General features: G+C 33.1%; 1 protein-coding gene across 2 annotated transcripts; it reads left to right on the top strand.

Moving 5' to 3' along the window:
- Positions 1-974: 974 nt before the first annotated feature.
- On the top strand, positions 975-14,027 carry LOC149490643 (uncharacterized). 2 transcript variants are annotated; one of them, XM_089706988.1, is made up of 13 exons: positions 975-1,469; positions 1,592-1,642; positions 1,778-1,949; positions 3,071-3,228; positions 4,067-4,229; positions 5,770-5,921; positions 6,489-6,635; positions 7,790-7,867; positions 10,012-10,235; positions 10,571-10,727; positions 10,974-11,129; positions 11,330-11,442; positions 11,902-14,027. In XM_089706988.1, exons 1-13 carry the CDS (start codon positions 1,353-1,355, stop codon positions 12,071-12,073), a joined length of 1,860 nt encoding a protein of 619 aa, XP_089563114.1. In that variant the 5' UTR covers positions 975-1,352; the 3' UTR covers positions 12,074-14,027. The 2 variants fall into 2 exon arrangements, with proteins under 2 accessions (XP_089563114.1, XP_089563106.1); XM_089706980.1 differs by lacking the exons at positions 6,489-6,635; positions 7,790-7,867 and having other exon boundaries at positions 975-1,244; positions 1,331-1,469.
- Positions 14,028-20,224: the final 6,197 nt, after the last annotated feature.

The raw sequence follows: 20,224 nt of genomic DNA, 5'->3' as shown, positions 1-20,224 counted from the left end.
AGTACATTGTGCTGTGTTTTACAAGTTTTAGAAGCAATTTTCAATCTTAGCAATGAGAGTAATACGGGAAGTAGAAAAAGTTGAGCAAATTAATAATTTCATTACGTACCTATTGAAATGGAAAATTTTGTATGAAATGTCAAAATATACGAAATTATGAAAAACCTTTTTGATATTTTATAATGATTTATTTATTTACAACATGCGCCAAACCATACATACATAAAACTTATTAATTCTAAACTTATCACAATAATATACACTTTCGTTGAAAATATAAATCTTCTAAGCCTGGAGTTGTATGTTTTGAGTACCAGTTATTTGGCAACTCTCTATCTCAAGGTGGGTTTATCTTCTGTTCTCCAGATATTGGATAGCGTTATCTATCATTTGCTTGCATATTTAATGATATATTTAAATTATTTCCAATAAATATTTAAAAAATAAATAAACAGAACATCGTATGATGAAACTTCACAACAAATTCGACGAAGTCAAACGAGCGTCAGCAAAATGACAGCACCAAGGCTTAACCGTAGACAATTTCAATGTTTTTCATAATTTTGTGAATGAATTGCGACGTTGCCGCTTTGCGCCTATTGCATAGCGTGAGCATAGTTACATCGACGTTATTCCAAATTTATTTGTAACAAATTATGACATCCTTATTCTTTATTTATTCTTATCATATCTATGCATTGCATAAGGTTTGAATAAGCAAGTTTTTATTTGTACGGCTGTAAGAGTATAATAATTAATCCAAGAGGCATAAATTATATTTAATTAACCCAGACTTTTATTAATTTACATATTTCAAAAAGTTTCAAAGAGTTGCTGTACATTCATAGAGTAAATGCAATATGTGTGTCTGTGGCAATATGCTATGATAAAATGTCAAGACTTGACTGACACCTATTTGACACCTCAGCGTCAACACATATATCATTGTACACAGCTGTCGCCTGTCAGTCGTAAGCAATCAGCTGTCATATGAGTATTATGTTCTTGTAGCGAGTGTTCGCGAATTGCGATTATTATTTGCGATTTGCATGCATTTATTTAACTTGTTCACGGCAGTTGTAAATAGGACAGCTGAACCGCGTATTCCACTACAGCCTATTTAATCAACGTTTGCATTATACTTGTTATGTCTTACTTTCTATAGCGTTTAGTGTGTAGAATGGTTTTGTTAATAGGATCCTTTAATCACTATTAGGGTTTCAAGTCATAGTGTTTAATATAAAGTAAGTTGTTTTTAATTACCGTTAAAGTGAAATTATAGTACTGACTACTGATACGCAATAAATATTGGTGCTTGTTGCGTTTACAGCGACCAATAATCGTCTCTTACGATGTTTGCAAGTTTAAAGAGTAAAATTAAAGAAGAAACTGGAAGTGATATTAGTAAATTGACGAGCAGTTGGCGCAGTGGAGCCTTTTTAGGCCGAATAACATTGCGAGATGACTCGGTATGTTTTGTTTTATTATTTAGATGCTAGCCAAACCAAAAAGTTATGAAACTGTTTTGTACAGATGCTAAGTTTCTACCAGGGTAAAATATATGGCTATACACACATACATTTATTTACAGTCAACAACTAGCCCATCTAGTTCTGGTGGTCAGGCAGACTCAACATCAGATGTAAGTAACACACAACTACAATGTATATTTTATACTAATAACTTTCATGTTACAGTGTGGTGTATTTGAACTACATTGCCACAATGTTTAGTATGTAAAATAAGAGTCATATTAAATTTAAAACTTTGATTACAGTCAATATCGCCACAAATGCAAACATATTTATCAGACCGCACTGGTGGTCAGGTAGATCAAGTGGCACTGCAGCAGCAGTATGCAACTCAGCTGGAAGATAAACTGCGTGACAGGGATGTTTATTGGGAACAGAGGATCGAGGAATTGAAGCTTTCACTTGCATCTGTCCAAGGTATATTATAATAGATCTAGAAAATGTTGAAAGAAAAGATCCAAATGTGACTATTATAGGTGTATATTTATGACATATTATGTTAGAAGATATTACTTTCTGTCTAAATATCAATGTTGTAGGTCATTCTTCTGAAGTTCTTAATAAGACCTTCATGTAAATTGATTAAGAAACTTTATTTGTCTTCTAATATCTGTTATGAGTTATGACCAATCTATTAAAATTATTATGTGTATAGATTGCGTAAATATTTATAATGAAAAATAAAGGTATTTAATCAATATTTTTTAAATTTTACAAAGGCCAAAATTTAGAAAATATTGATTAAAAAATCAATTTTTAACTGAAATTTAGTAATTCAGATCTGTTTGGTTTCTCTGTAAGGATAGAAGCAAAATTGCAAATTCAAGTGAAACAATAAGTTGACTTGAGAATTCTATTTTGCATTTACATGTTCCTGATAACAATTTTCATTGAGAATAATTCATGTTTAAACATTAAGAAATAAGCCTTTATAGAAAGTATGCAAAAGTATGTTAAATACATATAGTTTACAAAAATAAATAAATGTAAGATCACAATTATATAGAATAACTCCACAAAATAACATTACTTAACATTAATTAGTTAAGTGTTCATTTCATTAGTATACAACAAAATTTCCACTTCTTATCTAATGTTCTCATTTATTAAGGCATTCATGACTAAATGTGATAAAAAATATACTTTTCGTAGTACAATTCATATAGAATCATTAGTTTGAACATGTCTACATTTAATGAGAGATTTGTGGGAAAAGCCTTATCCTTCTTAAAAAATAAAAGTAGCCAAGGTACTCTTTTCTTATTTTTTCTGTGATTCCAAGTTCCATCTATTGTATCTATAATTTATATTTATTACTTACTAGCAGTCCGCCCCGGCTTCGCCCGTGGTACATATTTACGTTTTCTCTACATAAGAACCATCCTCGTACTTCAAGGAATATAATAAAAAAAGAATTAACGAAATCGGTTCAGCCGTTCTCAAGTTATGCGCTTACCAACACATTTTGGGATTCATTTTTATATTATAAGATAATTAACTTGATATGTATAATTTATAAAAAAGATATATATTTTTAGGTGAAGAAGCCGTAGCAGCTCAGACTGTAGCACGGACAGCTCAAGCAGAGGCAGCTAAAGCGATTACTGAGCGAGATGCAGCACAGAAACAACTTAATGAGTTGAAAGCGAGATTGGCAGTCGCTGAGAATGCACAAGATCGACTTGACATTCTAACTGTGAGATTTGAAATACATTGATTATGCTATTGCGTAAAAGTAATAAATTATAACATCCTATGTTTGACAAAATCCTTAGAAACGTTGCGATAAATGAATTATGTATTTGTTTTGTCAATTGTAAAATTTCCATGAATGAGGTAATTAAATTACAAAATGCAAGTACGTGTATCTATATATCATTAATTCATTATCCTATACCTGGGACAGCCTGGAAGAGATTGCTGATAAGTGTTAAGTGTTGTGTGTTATGTGGTATACATGTTTTCCATTTCTTTTAATATTATGTATTGTAATTTGAAATGGTACATAAAATTGATATGTAAATAAATACACTAAAACAGAATGTTATTGTATCCATAATTTAATTGAAATTACAAAAAATTGTCAAAGTTTATTTACCAAAATGTTACAAAAAAAATATTCTTTACCTTATAATATTTTCATTCCTACTCACTTATTTGTTACTAGCATTCCGCCCGCGGCTTCGCCCGCGCAGTCAAAGAAAACCCGCATAGTTCCCGTTCCCGTCGGATTTCCGGGATTGCGTCATTTTCCCGGGATAAAAAGTAGCCTATGCCCTTTCTCGGGTATCTAAATATCTCCATACCAAATTTCATAAAAATTGGTTCAGTAGTTTAGGCGTGATTGAGTAACAGACAGACAGACAGAGTTACTTTCGCATTTATAATATTTATATTTATTTATTTATTTATTTAACACTTTATTGTGCAATAAAGCAGGTACATAAAATAACAGTAATAATATTAGTTTGGATATAATTATTTATTATGTTATGTATTAATTTGTATTGAATTTATTTTCCCATTCATAACAGGAAGAGCTAGAGCAATCGCGGCGTGAATGGGCCCGCGAGCGCGCGGAGCTGACAGCCGCGCTGGGCGCTGCGGACGCGCGCACGCGGGACCTCGCGGACGAGCTGCAGCTGCTGCGCGCCGCGCTGCCGCCGGACCACCCGCACCACCATGTGCATGATGACGGTGAGCGTGTTAGATAGCGTGAATGGCAGCTTTTATTGTGGGGATGATAGTGAACTTGCTAAAAAAATTATGAAAATACTAGCGGTACTCGCCCGTGGTACCTACATGTTTAAACTATCCTATCTCTCAAGTTGGATTAAACTGCACATGGTGTGCAAATTTTATTATAATCGGTTAAGTGGTTTAGGAGTCCATTGAGGACAAACATTGTGACACGAGATTTTTATATACAGTTGAACCTCGATAACTTAAACCTCGGTAACATAAAAACCTCTGTAACTTCAAAAAATAATATGTTCCCTTCCCATCAGAGCCCAAAACCTCTTTAACTTAAAATACGCAACCTCTATAACTTAAATAAATAATCTCTGTATTGGCCCTCAGTAACTTAAAGAAATGTGTCCACAACCTCTATAACATAAAATTGTTTGTCAATGAGTCATTTTGAAAGAGTGTCAAAACAAAAGGTTTCGGTATTTATTGCTTGCACGTGTTTACTATGTATTGTTAACGTAAACAATACATTACCTATTGTTTGCTTTATCGAAATTCTTCAAAGCTTTGCGGCGGTTAGCTTTATGACAACAACTTACTTGCATCATAAGTTTTTGATTGTTGTCCTGGAAACATCACTTTACTTACTGTGTGATAAAACTGGCTTAAAATGAGTCCAAAAAGAAAACTAACAACCCTCACCTACGCTGATAAATTAAAAGCTATAGAAGCAGTGAAAAATAGGATAGACCCTTGATAACTTAAAACCTCTATAACTTAAAATATTTTGTGTTTCCCTTGGACTTTAACTTATCGAGGTTCTACTGTATTAAGATAAGATATAGAAAAAAAATTGATGATAGCATCACTGGTAGCTAGTAGAAAAAATAGAGCCTGTGTGCTGGGAACACGTGTCAGAAGTAAAACTTCTTTGGCAAGATACAAAAAGAAACTACAATCGTCACCTTACTCCATTACGTGATGGTATTACAATGACGCGACCTTAAAATTTTACTCTCGTCGCGTCTTAAGAAGTTTCCCTTTTAAAAATTTTTTTCACCATATCATATCATAATGAAATATTTTACTACATAATTAAGATTGAATCAATAACATTTAAGGAAACAATATTTGCCTGATTTATTAACATTGGCCAAACCACAATCAACGCTACAATACCGAAAGGAATTATTTTCTGACAATGTAACAACTGCAACGGCCTTCATGTAGACGTGATAGAAATCAAACTAGTAATTATTTGAGTCTTATTTGTTAAGTATTTCGATATTGCAACATAATGATCAGTTTACTATCTTGGCAATCTAATTCAAGTAAAATTTATTTAAAAAATGTAATTGCTTCAATCCATGATTTTTCTTTGCTCTCAAATAGCTGATCAATACGAGAAAATTTTAAAAATTCAATGCGGTATAGCATCATAAATACCTACAATATCTTATTAATACAAAATAAAACTTTCAATAAATGCAATATTTCCATAAAACACCCTTCTCGCAGTATTTTTTATTATTATATTTTCTTCTAGATAAGCGGGAAATGCAACCGACGGGTTGCGCGGACTACGACCGCGTGTGTCGCGAACGAACTGTGTTGAGCCGTCAGTTGCAAGAAGCGAAGATGGTGCTAGCCGATGTCAAGACGTCATGGAGTGCGCAAATTGCGGCCTTGGAGACGCAGGTTTGTGGTTTTGTTAGTTTTTTTTATATATAGAGATAGTATATAGATAGATTTGTAGTTGAGTAGTTTGTGAGCTTATTGCTATAGAACGTTAAATTCATAAATACCATACTTAATAGGATTAGAGACAAGATCATAAGATAAATTACTGTGTTTTATTTTAATAGTGGAAAATAGCGCCTTTCAGTAGAGTGCGGTACATTTTACGTTTTTAAATGGTTATTATCATTATTAATTTATTTTATTCATATAGGTATTGTTTATAAAGAACATGTGCATTCGTGAAATCGTTATTTAGCTAAAGTGAATTTTAAATACAGTTACTTTATACAAAGTAAGTATATAAGAGACCAAGATTAAATTAATCGTTTTAACTCAGGTTGAATGCATGATGTATATAATGCTTGCATTGTACTAAAACTATAAGTAAAATAATTATCTGTGTATATAACAATACTTTCCCCTGTATCCTGTAATAACAAGAGAATCATATCATAGCTATGTGTGTCTAGTGTTTGGATTTTTATAAATAAAAAATATATTATGATAAGTTAGTTGTACCGCTAGGTGGCGCGATTGTCGCGTCAAGCTGGCGAAGAAGGTGCGGAAAGGAGAAGGGTAGAGAATGAAAAGAAGGAACTTCAAGAGAACCTTCTAGAAATCTCGGCTGACCTTGAGAAGGCGAGACAGAATCTTGCTAATAGCGAAGCCAAGGTATATTTGAGTTTGTGCCTTCTCATTTTATGAAATGCCTATTTTGCTGTTTTAAAGTTGTTTATCTTTATTCATTTGAAAACGTATTTAATAGAACTTCAGATAAATAATAGCCATATACCAAAATTTTATGCCACACTACCTAATTTCTCAAAGATCTGGTATACTATAATTTCTTAAAAGAATACTTTCATGTCTGACTATTTAACATTCAACCTTTTATAAATTGGAATTTATGTATTATTTTTTGCATGTATTCGTCATAATATTGATGAATAACAAAGAATTGTCCCACCTACAATCTATGCAATTCTGTTGGTAAAAAAAATATAATAAGTGCTTCTAGAATTTTTAAGACAAAAAATAGTAGGTATAGTAGAGCCATTTTAATAGGCAACATTTGACAGTTCAACAAAATTCAAGAACGTAACCTAGTAACGACGACATAGAATAACATGATATTTCGTTTTGTTAGAACTGCACATTTGCTGAACTTTTTTCAATTACGACTACATATCTTCTTATATATAAAAATGAATCGCAAAATGTGTTGGTAAGCGCATAACTCGAGAACGGCTGAACCGATTTCGATAATTCTTTTTTTATTATATTCCTTGAAGTACGAGGATGGTTCTTATGTAGAGAAAACGTAAACATGTACCACGGGCGAAGCCGGGGCGGACCGCTAGTTTATAATAATGACCGATACAAGTAATTTTAAGATTTCATTTTACTGATAAACCATTCTAAACATAATAAACAATTTCTGAATTGAAGAACTGACGTCACTACAATTTTGTGTCAATAAACCTTTTTTCTTTTTAAATACCAGAGACGTTACTCTAAAAATCTAAATCTGACATCTTGAATCGAATGCATTGATTACTTGTGAATAAAAATCATCATAAATTAATAAATTCGATTGACAAATGTTTCAAATCCATATCGATTAATTCACTTTAATCGATGTTTTTAAGCAGGTTACCTCTCTTCGAAGATAAAATTGATAGACGTCAAATGTTGCCTATTAAATTGGCTCGACAATAGTTGTAGCAAAGCTGTCAGTTAAATAATAACATAAAAGCGCTTTTATAAGTCATAATAACAAAAAAATGACGAGTTTGACCGGCACTAACCGGCCTGGCCCCGGGCAGGTGGTGCGTCTGAACGGCGAAGTGCATTCTCTGACCATGGAGGTGAAGACGCTACGGGCCAACGCAGCGGGGGCCTCCGTGAGTTCCAGCCTCTACAGCATTTAGATATTTACCGTAGTTATAGTTTTAATTAAAGACTTTATTATTGAACTGTTTTATGGAACCTTTTTGCCATTAAGACATATATTGACTCGAAGTTACCCAAGCCAATTCTATTAAATATCTGGTTGACTGTCGTTTAGTGAGTCCAAAATACCACCTCGGTATTTGGTCGCCAATTACTCATTACTAATGAAATGTTCAATAGAATATTTTCAGCAATTCTATCAGATATTACTTTGTAATGAGTTGTAACTTTAACAAGGGAGTGGTGAGAATTTTGCGGTTTGTGAGGGTACTTCGTTAGTGATAAAGTCTTTAATTCTACTTGTAATTAATGATGGATTTCATGTATTTTGGGAGTAAAAACGCGGTTTATTTGTTTCTAACATTCTACTAATTTGTACTGAAAGGGTCTTATTTTAATTTTATTATGTTCAGAGGGCCACCGGGCCGTCAAAAATAACTGTCATAAATCGGTTATTATTTCTAGATTCAAGTGAAAAAAAAAATGTGAGCCGTCATGGGACGCCTGGCAGATGTGAAACATCGTTCGGTTTACAAGTGAGCCTATAGATGTGTATAGCGTGGCGACCCGTCGCCATGGCAAGCGTCGCCACGTCAACAATTCGGTTTACAAATGAGCCTATAGATGTTTCACATCAACAACAAACAGACAAATAAATCGTGTTTTTCATTTCTATTTTTATTCACCTTTGTTGTAGCGAATGAGTTGTTGTTTCACGTTAAGTATTGCTTTTAGAATTAGAATTATCAAATTTTATCCTTAAATATGGAACAGCAGGAACTGATTCGGGTTGTAAAATAGCAGTATGCGGTAGTATTCGAGTAAAAATATGCCGTCCGTTCTAGTAAGTACATTCCTCTTGTATAAGACAATTTTAACCTTTGCTTTCAAAAAAAATAGTAAAAAAAATAGTAAAGAAAAACAGTTTATGTATTTTTGTTACTTGTAAATGTTTTCTTAGTTCTAATATTTTTTCTCCTTACCTTTTGAAGCTTTTTTTTATTTTTGAATTATAATTTTGTTTATTATTTTTATTTGATGACTTGCTCTTTTGAGCAGCAATGATATATTTTAATCGACTTAAGTATAGTATATCTAGTCTTAAAAGTAACATAGATAAGTTTATAGATAATTAGATTTTTTATTATAATATAATATATATTTTTTATTCCGATTTATCATTATGCTACGTGCAATATAAACTACCTATTTTTTTATAAATATGTATAATTTAATTAATGGCCAGCACCTAGCACCTTATATAAACCTATTTTTACAAAATAAGAGATAGATTTTATTATACACTTAATTAAAGAAATATATGTATATATATGTACACAGTGCAAAATGTACTTAAATGTGGATTAATAAGGAAAAAAATATGCTTTTAGATTGCATTTGTTCTCACAGCGCTTTATTTTGAACACGCGATAGTAAACATGTAAGTAATTGTTTTATCTTGATACGAACGTTGGAGATAATTCGTTATGTACACATCACGTGAGCTATATATCTTTAAAGTGTTTTTAGTAATATCGATGACTAAAGTGCTAGACGTGTTAAAAATAAGAACATATTTTTTTGCATTCCAAGTAGGTAAGTTTAACTGTTTATGATGAAATTAAAAATAGGACATTTTATTTTAATGGCGCTTATGACTTTTCTGTTTTATTTGTGTTTATTTAGTAATAAATTTTGTTTTATACTTTTGTTTTTTTATTCTCCTTTGCACAGCCTTAGTGTTAATATTTTTAACCTATTTTTTCTAAGGTTTTGTTACTAACACTCACTTTTTTATTTATTTTGATGTTGCATGGCACTCGATAGAGCACAAAAACCACTAGTTGGGAGATCTATTTAAGTATTGTCGTTTATAAATTATTGAGATTTTTAAATTATTGAAATAGTTGATAAATTATAGATTTAGTCAAAGAAACTTAGATTAACTATTAGAAAACATTAAGTGTAATGGTGTATTTTGTTTTATCATTTTGGGAGTTTTTATTTAGACAAAATAAGTTATTAAAAGCTTCAATTCATAATCTATACACACTAATATCTTCTTACACTCTTTAAAGAATATACCATATTATAGGACAAAACAATGGAGCTTGAGAGCCGTATTCAAGAACTGACGAATGAAAATAAAGAATTAGCAAAAGCCCTAGAAGAGGAAAGGACTCTTGTACAGATATTAAAGGAAAAAATCGAAAACTCAAATAGACTATCCGATGAGCAGAAAGCAGAGGTGAATCACCTGAATTCGATGATGACAGACATGCAACATGATTATATCGATATACAGAGGAAGTTGGATAAGTGAGTGTTTGTTTATTTATGGTTTATTGTCTTTTATATGAAATTTTATATGTTACTAGGAACGTTTTTATCACTTTCGGATAACACAAAAATGGATAGCAATCATTGAGCTGAACGAAATATATTTTATAATAATTGTGTTTCGTTTTTAACTAATTTTGCTTATATAATTGTTATTATACATACATCAATGCATATTATGTCGTTATAAATTGCATTTACCGTTGCATAATAATAAATAATTAATCTCGCAAGTTCCAATAGTAGTATAAATATATACGTACATATGATAGAAAAAAAAGTCCTACTCAGTAATATTATTGAAATGATTTCAGAGAAAAGCGGGAAAAAGACGAGGTGCTAATACGAAATGCGCAGATCTCACAGAATGTAGAAAAAAGTTTGTGCAACGTTAGATTCCTGGAGTCTGAGGTCGTTGACTTGAAGTCTAAAATCACCGAGTTGGAGGCAATCATAGCTCAACACAAAGAGGTACGGTTTTGTAATAAAAAATATGTTCGTTTAATGCAACTGCATTCAGCATTGACGAATGAACCATTTACCATTTTTGTATAATTTCATATTCATATTTATTTAAAATTGAACAAAAAAACGGTTATTCAATTCTATTTATCTAGAATGGAAAATAAATACTGATAGAATATAAATATACAAGAACAATTCGTGAATTGTGTATATCCTAATAGTTTTGAAAAAAATTTTTTTAAATATTTTCAGAATCAAGCAGCGTGTATGCTGATAAAAGAAAATGAAGAAGCTAGAAATAAAACAATAGAGGAACTCAAGACGCGAATAGAAACATTCGCTGACAATGAGTCCACGCTTAAAAAGACTATACAAGACTTAGAGGCTGAAATCTGTGATAGAAATAAGGTGTGTAAGAATTATTACTATATTTTTGATTAATTTAAAAAAAGCTTCTTTTATTAGCAAAGTTCCTTAACCCATTGAGCCCCGAACGGCTCAATCGGTCCACGACACAATAGATTTTCTATTGTGTCTGTGATTCCGGGGCCTGAGTTATTAAACAAAAAAAAAAAAATAGTTTGATAATAGTGATGTTATATTTTCAGAAAATTAAAACATTAGACAATAGAATATCAGATATGAAAAAGACACTACAGCGTGAGTTACAAAGCAGTAAATCAGATCTGACGTCTGCTGAAGAACAGGATATTAGTAGACGGTGAGTAGACACTACAAATTAGATTTTATTATTTTCATAGGACCTACCGTAACGAGGTCGATATAACGAGCTTGTTTGCTAAAAACAATCATCATCTTGGCATATTAAAGTGAAACTTTTATTACATCGTCTCAAACTTTTTGGTCTGTGAAGCGCATGTCGCGTGACGGTCGGCTGCCGAGTAGGTATAAAGCAGTGTTCGGAACCGTTCGAACAGTTTCACTTTTACCGTGGTATCATAAAACCACACAACATTTTTTTTGAAAGAAATAAGTTCGAAATTCTTCTTTATATAAAAATAGAAACTATCGTACGATGTTAAAAACGTTTCGATCGATTCTCTTACTTATAAAACACCTGATCGATGCTAAAAAATATAGCTGGCATATTGGCTTTTTTATGAAAAACACGAGTGAAGCCGCAAAATCAAGTTCTTTATAAAAGAAACTTATTTTCCAGATACCTCAAGCACGTGGTGCTCCGCTTCCTCACAGCCCGTGAGCTAGAAGCGCGCCAACTAACCCGCGCCCTCGCCACACTGCTGCGGCTCAGCGCACACGAGGAGGCGTTACTGCGGGCCGCGTTACCCGCACGCACTTCGCGGGCCGCGTGGTTCCCGCTTAACACGTGAATAGTGTGGGGGGAGTGGGAGTTTGTGGATAGTGTCATGTAACGTTAAGTAATGTGCACGGCACGTGCGTAGTGCTGTTTCGTCACCGTGTGAGTTAAAACCGTGACAGTTTATCCGCAATGCCCGCACACGCCTCGCTAGCTGCGTGGTGCTCGTTTAACACTTTAATAGTGGTGTGTGGGGAAGGGACGTTAGTTGTGGATAGCGGTGATGTGTATCGTTAAAGTGAAGTGTACGGCACGTGTGCTTCCTTACTACAAGCTGGAACCGAGCTGCATGGTGCTCCTTTTTTATGTATAGCAATGATGTGGTTAACATCAATCGTGTATGGCACGTACAAAGTTTACTCACCGCGAATTAAAATCGCAGCTAACCCGCGTTGCCCGCACGGTTCTTGCAAGCTGAGTGGTACTTGTTTAATACGTGAACAGTGTGAGGTATGGGGCGTTTATTGTGTATCGAAGTCATCTATAACCTTAAAGTGACGTGCGTAGTGCTCCGCTTCCTCACCGTACGAGATAGAAGCGCAGCAACTAATCGCACGAGCCTCTCGAGCTGCGTGGTGCTCGAATGTGAACAAAAGTGACGCGAATAACGTGAGGTCCTCCTGTAACTTGTGAATATAGCAAGTAAGTACCGTTACCAAATTAGCACTGCTTTAAAGGTCACGTTAACACCTCTCACCCCTGATTGTTGATCTTAGGTCAGATGTAAAATTTTATGGGTCTTTATGCTAATATAAAGAGTCTAATGTGCTTAGTATTCCTATGGAGGATTGGAAATGGTTCATTACACACTGTTTGTATTCATATACATATTTTGTCATGTATCACACTGACATGCTAACTCCAAAGATCAAAAGTTTTTTCACTAATGTCTGTAAACATGCATAAAGCGGTCAGCATATTTACAATAATTATGTACATGTACTATTTAACAGTAAGACTAATCAAAGAAGTATTGAAGCTGTTGGCATATCTAATAGTATTACAGACCACGGCTACATCCATTGCTTTAAAGAAAAAAACTTGTTATTGTTAAATCTAGTATTTAAAAGTGTAGTTATATGCGCACGCGTCATTTTATTAAGCTTTATTTTTTTAAAGCATTATTGGCACTATTTATCAGTATTTTTATGTTTGTGATATTAAAATTCCATGAAATTATTAAACATTTGCTTTGTGTTCAAGGTATGTTAATTTGAAAATGTTACTTATTTCCAAACTCATTAATTGGCTAATTTTCCAAGTTTTGTGTATCAGTACATTTCTGCTTTGTCCAAAATAAAGCAGAAATGTACTTATTTTATTGATTATCACCGATGTATTTTTTTTATGAAAGATTCTTTATTATATATGTGTTGTGTTTATATCACTTTACAATGATTATAGTTACAAATGTAGCTGTAATATGTAATTTTCATGCAATGTATCATTCTAAATTATAAAGTTGCCTTATTAGTTGCTAGTCAGTATTATAATTATTATACCTATTTGTAAAGTCAAGATTTACAAAGTATTTGTAATGTCATATTTATATATTTATAATTTTTTGATTGATGATTGAAGAATTGATGTTGAACATTTTTTTTTGTCTTAAAACTTTGATTATTCGATGCTGTGATATGTTTGATTCTTGTATGTTCTCTTTTTTATGATTCTTATTGTGAAGATAGATAGAAATTGAAAACACTGCCCCTTATAATATAAGATGATTGATTTATATGGACGGAGGCATGTCGAAATATTGCGTGATTGCTTAGTATTTTTATTTATTATATTTTGGTTTAATATAGGAACTGAGAATTCTACATTCGTAAAATGTTTTGCTTAAAGTATTGTTAAAAGACACATTTATATTTAATCAATAAAATATAGGCACTTAAGTAAGATCTGTCAAAATTTGTACAGTAGTTATAATCTAGTCGCAGATTTGTTATCAAAATTTTTATTTTCCTAATAGACTACAGGCCCGTGTTGAAAAAATTATGGGTCATTTGACCCACCAGGTGACCTATCTAGAACGATATAAGAGCATAAAATAATAAGATTCAGCACTATGACGTCACTTGTAAGCTGTCCACCTGAGTGCAGATGAGAATTCGAAGGTTCAGGTAGAGATTTTCTCCCCTTGTCTCCATGATTTTTGTACGGCGTTGCGGAATAATTGATTAAAAGTAGTATAGAAATAGTATGACACAGATGCCGTACAAAATCAAATGACCAAATTTACCCCGGCAACTGTCGAAAAATAAAAATAAATTCCGACTTTGTGGACCACCATTTTTGTACGGCATCTGTGTCATACTATTTCTATACTGCTTTTAAGCCATTATTCCGCAACGCCGTACAAAAATCATAGAAACAAGGGGAGAAAATCTCTACCTGAACTTTCGAATTCTCATCTGCACTCAGGTGGACAGCTTACGAGTGACGTCATTGTGCTGAATCTTATTATTTTATGCTCTTATATCATTCTAGATAGGTCAGGTGGTGGGTCAAATGACCCATAATTTTTTCAACATGGGCCTGTAGTCTATAATGTGTATATAGATTAGATTTTTTGTTATTTTTTATTTCTTTTCAAACACTCGCTGTTTGGTTATCCAATGTATGAGTTTTTATAACTATATACGAAATAATTCACTGTAATTCATTACTATAGGTAATGCTTTATAATGGAATGTTGTAAAACTTAACACAAGTGTTTCAAAGATTTGTTGTATTTCAAAAGAATATTTTTGTTTTATATCATAGTAGATAATATATTTCCAGAATTATTATAGTTTGTTTTAAATAAATAATTATATAATTACTCTTGTGTTTTATTTAGTCTACTTAAGTACTATTAGAAATATCGTGTAGACTGTAGATGGACATATTTCATACTTATTAAACAAAATAGATTTATTTAAAAAACTTGATGAAAAATAATGGACTGGTAGTGAAAATTAAAATCTACCAGATTATTTCTAAAATGGCGACCAGAAATTGCCTTTCATAAAAAAAAATAATTATTCCGCATTCAAGCTATATTTTATCATTCTGAAAACGACAATTTATTCATTGATATATTTCCTACACAGTATTACCATCCTACAGTATGGCGACGAATGTACTTGTGCAGAGAAACGGAGGGGAACTGGCGGGGGGTCGGGCGACGCGGGCCGCTTAATGCAATCACGCTGAGTTTGCATTAACTATCGCGAAAGGACGACGCAGTCGTATTTTTTGTGTAATAATTTTATTATACATAGGTACTTACATATTCTATTATGACGCGCAAAAACTGTTCCGTTTACGGATGTAAATCTACATTGAAATCCCAGAAGGAAACAATATTTCAGAAAGATTGTATTAATTGTATCTGTTGAATTAAAATCAAAGCTATGTATATGTTGTCCTCATTATTTTCTAATCAGATTGTACATCCCAATGCGAATGCATTACTTAGTTAAATGGTATAATATACAATTAAGAACATCCAAAAATAAAGTGTCCACGTAAATAATATTTAGCAGTGCAATATCTGTAATTATATATTTATGAACAAATAATTACATCAGATTTATTAATCGCAATTATTTTGAAGGTACATATGAATAAATGATTTCATCATAATATTAATAATCAAAATTGTTTTATTTCCCATTTGTTGCAACCCTAGCGTATTTTCGTGTGGCAGCGTAAGTACCTACGCTGGCGGCGGCATCGCGCGACATCAAAGGCGATTCCTTACTGTAGGAAATAATATTGTAATACTGTGTTTCCTATCTTATAAAAATTGATTTGATTACACAGGTGTGTGCCAAGCACCCATCAGTCAGTCGTCAGAAGTGAATCCTCTTTGGAAAGTAAAGATGTTTCTTTCTAATGGTATATCTTTTTTTAAATAGTCATTCTATTTCATTCTAGTCTAGTTTATTGTTCAGGAAGTATTTTGAATTCATGGATAATATTTAAGTAGAATTTTAAATAGGAAGGTACCTCAATAGACACTACCTAGGTGCTTTTTATCCCCATTTTCAGCACCTTTCTTTGGAAGAAAATGCGAATGTCACCGTTCTAATTCCACCAGATAATTTCAGTTAGTCAATTCTTGTTTACTAGTTTCTAGTAGGTACTTGTAATAAGCGCATTGTATTATAACTATTTTCTAACTATTGAAAACGCGTTGCAACTGAAAACGGATTTTAAGTGACACATAATTTAATTCAAAAGTGCCGATAAAGTATTTGTTTTTTAAATTATACGTAGGGTACTTACCTGAAACTAGATGGCGCTGTAGCAAGGCATAGCTTGTGCTTGCATTGTTTATTTTTTCAAATACTTTATAGGTTGAATTATTAATCATTAATGATGAAAGAATATTTGAGTAACATCAATTAGTGAAATACAATTCAAAATTAACACGTTCGCGGACAGTAACGACCACTGGCGTCTAGACAGCTAAAAGTGATACGACAGTACGTCTGTCGACGTATCAGTTTTTACTTGCATAAAATCAGTACGCCAAACGACGAGCGATTTTTCATACTATCATAAAGAACGGCATGTTGTACTGTCATCACAGGTATAATTACGACTTTTGTACTGTCACTGCATTATTTACAAAAATTCGTCAAAGGAAGGTACTTCCACGCATACATTCATATTTTTTTAACCCTCTCCCCGCGCACACTACGCCCGTGGGCGTCATGTTTGCATACGGTTAGTCGAGTACTGCGCCGCTGCGGTGATCCCGCGTGCCGCGTGTGAATTGTTGTTTAGAAAATGAGTATTTTGTTTCCAACGTAATTTAATTGTTTTACTCATACTGGATGTACTAATTCAAGTCTAGTTGCTTATGTAAACAACATATTTATGTTGCTATTGTTTGTTGTGAACACGATTTTGTTGAACTAAATTTGTAACGAATATTTTTGCAAATGGCGTCTCGAGACTCGTTCGAAAAAGAACAAAAACGTCTTCAAGACCTGTTTGATGCAGCGTCTACCCCTGAATCGAGTCCATACCCATTTGCTGATGATGGTGACTATGAATCTGACGCTGAGTACTTACGACTGCTTACGACGTTTACGCCTATATCCGTTCTGTCATATCATATGGTTTTTTAACCATGTGTTGTAACACTACGCCCCTGGGCAATGTATGAAAAAAAGTAGTGTCTCAGTAGCTGCAACCTGTAAACCAGTACTGTCCGCGAACGTGTTAATTTAATCCCTAAACTGTCTAGTTTCGAATTTTTTTAAGCTGCTAGCTAGTTCGTTCTTACATTTTTAGATCCAAGACACAGGCAACAGCCTAGTTTGGATCTCTTGTAATACTGTAATGCACTGCTTTTTTGGTAAATAAAGATTTCTATTTATTTTTTTATTTTAGTTGTATTATAGTATCATACAAAGAAAAAGGAAGGTAGGTAAAGTAAAGCTATATAACTATGTTCAATTGCGTAGTTAGTAGGCTACCCTAATTTTCAATTGTAGACTATTTTATTAAACAAGCAGGAAGTTTCCAATGACGGACTGCGTAATAGTGAGCACAATACTGAGTCATGAGTCATTCAGTGAAGGTCGTCTTTCGTACAAAAAATGGGGTCAAGGTTACTTTACCTTGTTTCACCAGAAAGGACTTGCTTAGCAAAAAGTGTTGCGTTAACAGTTTTTGGTATGCCAAAAATCTTAAGGAAAAGCTGATAACTTTCTAAATTCAAACTAGGCAGGCAATCAAACATTTCTTTAATTTATAAATTAATATATAAGCAAATCTTTGCACTCATTATAATCAGAAACCTCATTTTAGAAATTGTTTTTAGAGGTTGAGCTTTGGCAACTTTTGGGCTGTTAATCTAATCAAATGTACCTATTTTATAGGTATGATCATCTGTGCGTGTGTTTGTTGCTGAAGTTCCTAAACAGCTAGATCGACTTTAATGATTTTTTTGCCTTTAAATAGACTTAAGAATCGAATTCTCTATTGTATTATGATATTAAAATTTTCCTCATGTGATAAAATCCAGTTAGTGCCTTGCTTTAGTCAGATTTTTGTATGCATATTGATAATACGTTACTTTTAAACAAACTTTATACTTTACACACTTACAACATTATGGTACTTTAAATATGTATATAGCAATTTCATTAAAAGCTTGTTAGCTTAACAGTATAAGGTAAGGGGAGGTAAATAAAATGACCAAATCACATATTCAGTTGTTTATTATCTATACTGTACTCAAAATCGATCCGAAGATCACATCACATAGTAATTTCATAAATAATATTACAATGTCATGTACTTTCTGTGATTGCTCATGAATAAAAAAATGTTCACAATATTATATCAATACTTTGTTCACTGGACCGGTTTACTTTTAGTAGACTGTACCTACTACATAATAACATACCATTATTTAGGTATTAAGAACTTACAGTGTACTTTCATGAGAGATATAATAATAATAATAATCAATTATTGTGTTGCAGTTCATTTTTTTGTCAATATATTTACAGTTTTACATTTTTTTTTGTGATTTACAAATAAATTCTTGAATATTTAATTAGGTCTCCATTATTCCATTTGGATTTACAATAACAGTACTTTATAGTTAAAAATATCACAAAAATGAAATATATTATGTGTAAGACACACGCAACATTAAAAATACAACAAAAAGAAAAATATAAAATCCACTAGAAACCTTGGGCCAGAAGAGTCCCTTCTAAACAGGAAGGATACTTTCGATGTTCTATCTTTTATAACGGCAATTTGATACCATTATATTTATTATCACACTAATTAATTATAAAATTAATCGATTGTCTTACAATAAATGCGTCAGATCATAAAATTTTGATTATAAAATTATATGCAACAAATAATCCTTGAAACGATAAATTTCAACAAAAATATAAAATAAAGGATGACAACTTATGTGTTTAAGAGTCACATTGCCGTATTGATAAAAGCGAAACGTCACGCCAGCTCCAGCTCGAAACCGATAATAACAATCAATACAAAACACAAACGACCTCCTAACGAGTTTAACTCCAATTTCGCTATTCACCTTTTATCGATATGGCATTCCACTTACGATATACGACAATAAATATAACGCACTTACACATTAATCACTTCTTTAATTCCGACGCTAGGAATTATTCATTTTATAATATATACCTAAAAATATAATCACGGCACAAGTATCCCTCCGACTAAATTACTAACGTAGTGTCACTTTATCAGGATTTAGAATCAAATATGTATTATGTATCTTAAATATTTCATTATTAATATATCATTATCAAAATATCCACTAAATGGGAGGAATAAATCAAATTATTAATATTTTATTCTAACATTATACGCATGACTGATCAACAAAAGGATATGGACTAGGAATAATAGTAGGCATTGGGCTTCCATGCCTCGGGAAGCTTGCGCCTGCGCGCCGCGACCGGTCGCGTGGCGGTCGCGCGGCGGTCGCACCGCAGTCGCAGCGCGGTCGCACCGCAGTCGCAGCGCGGTCGCAGCGCAGTCGCGTCGCAACCGCCGCGCGCCCGGCCGCGGCGCCAGGCGCGCCCGCCTCTCTCTATCCGCATATCACCTCTACATACATACGAGATTTCGAGTCAAACTTAATACTGCTTGCTGTTTGCGATTCAAACGATACTGGGGAACTATGTCATCACTCTGAACTTCAAGGTTATTCGGACGCGATCGTCGGTCACCATTTGTGCATCCGTAGACGGAAATCGATCGGTTTAAGAATGACTATCTAGCAAAATCTATCTGGAATAAAAGCCGACGTTCTATCCTAGAATGTAGGTAAACAGATCGGAAGAATGCATTCGTTTCTATGTATTGTCCGACAACGTTCATTGTTCGATTTGAATATTCGTTTGCTATCCACTCTAGGAGTGTTGCGACCTATGCTAAGTGTGTGGGAGGGCGAAGTGGGGCCGCGCTCGACCGAACGTGAATTGTGCTCCGGCGTCAAAAGTTCTCGTGCCGAAGGAGAGAAGCGGCTACGCTATTGGTGTTTCATTATTATCGATTCGCTTAATCTAAACTAGTGTAAAACTTGTCATCTATAAACATATTTTCATAAATTATAACATACGTAAAAAAGTAACATAATTCTCACAAAAATGCT

Source organism: Colias philodice, chromosome 2 (assembly GCF_061535455.1).
Source record: "Colias philodice isolate Cphi_HAF_F1 chromosome 2, ilColPhil1 Martin Lab GWU primary, whole genome shotgun sequence".
Classification (NCBI taxonomy): domain Eukaryota; kingdom Metazoa; phylum Arthropoda; class Insecta; order Lepidoptera; family Pieridae; genus Colias; species Colias philodice.
The sequence above is the reverse complement of the archived record's forward strand: the minus strand, read 5'-3'. Positions and strand labels throughout refer to the sequence as shown.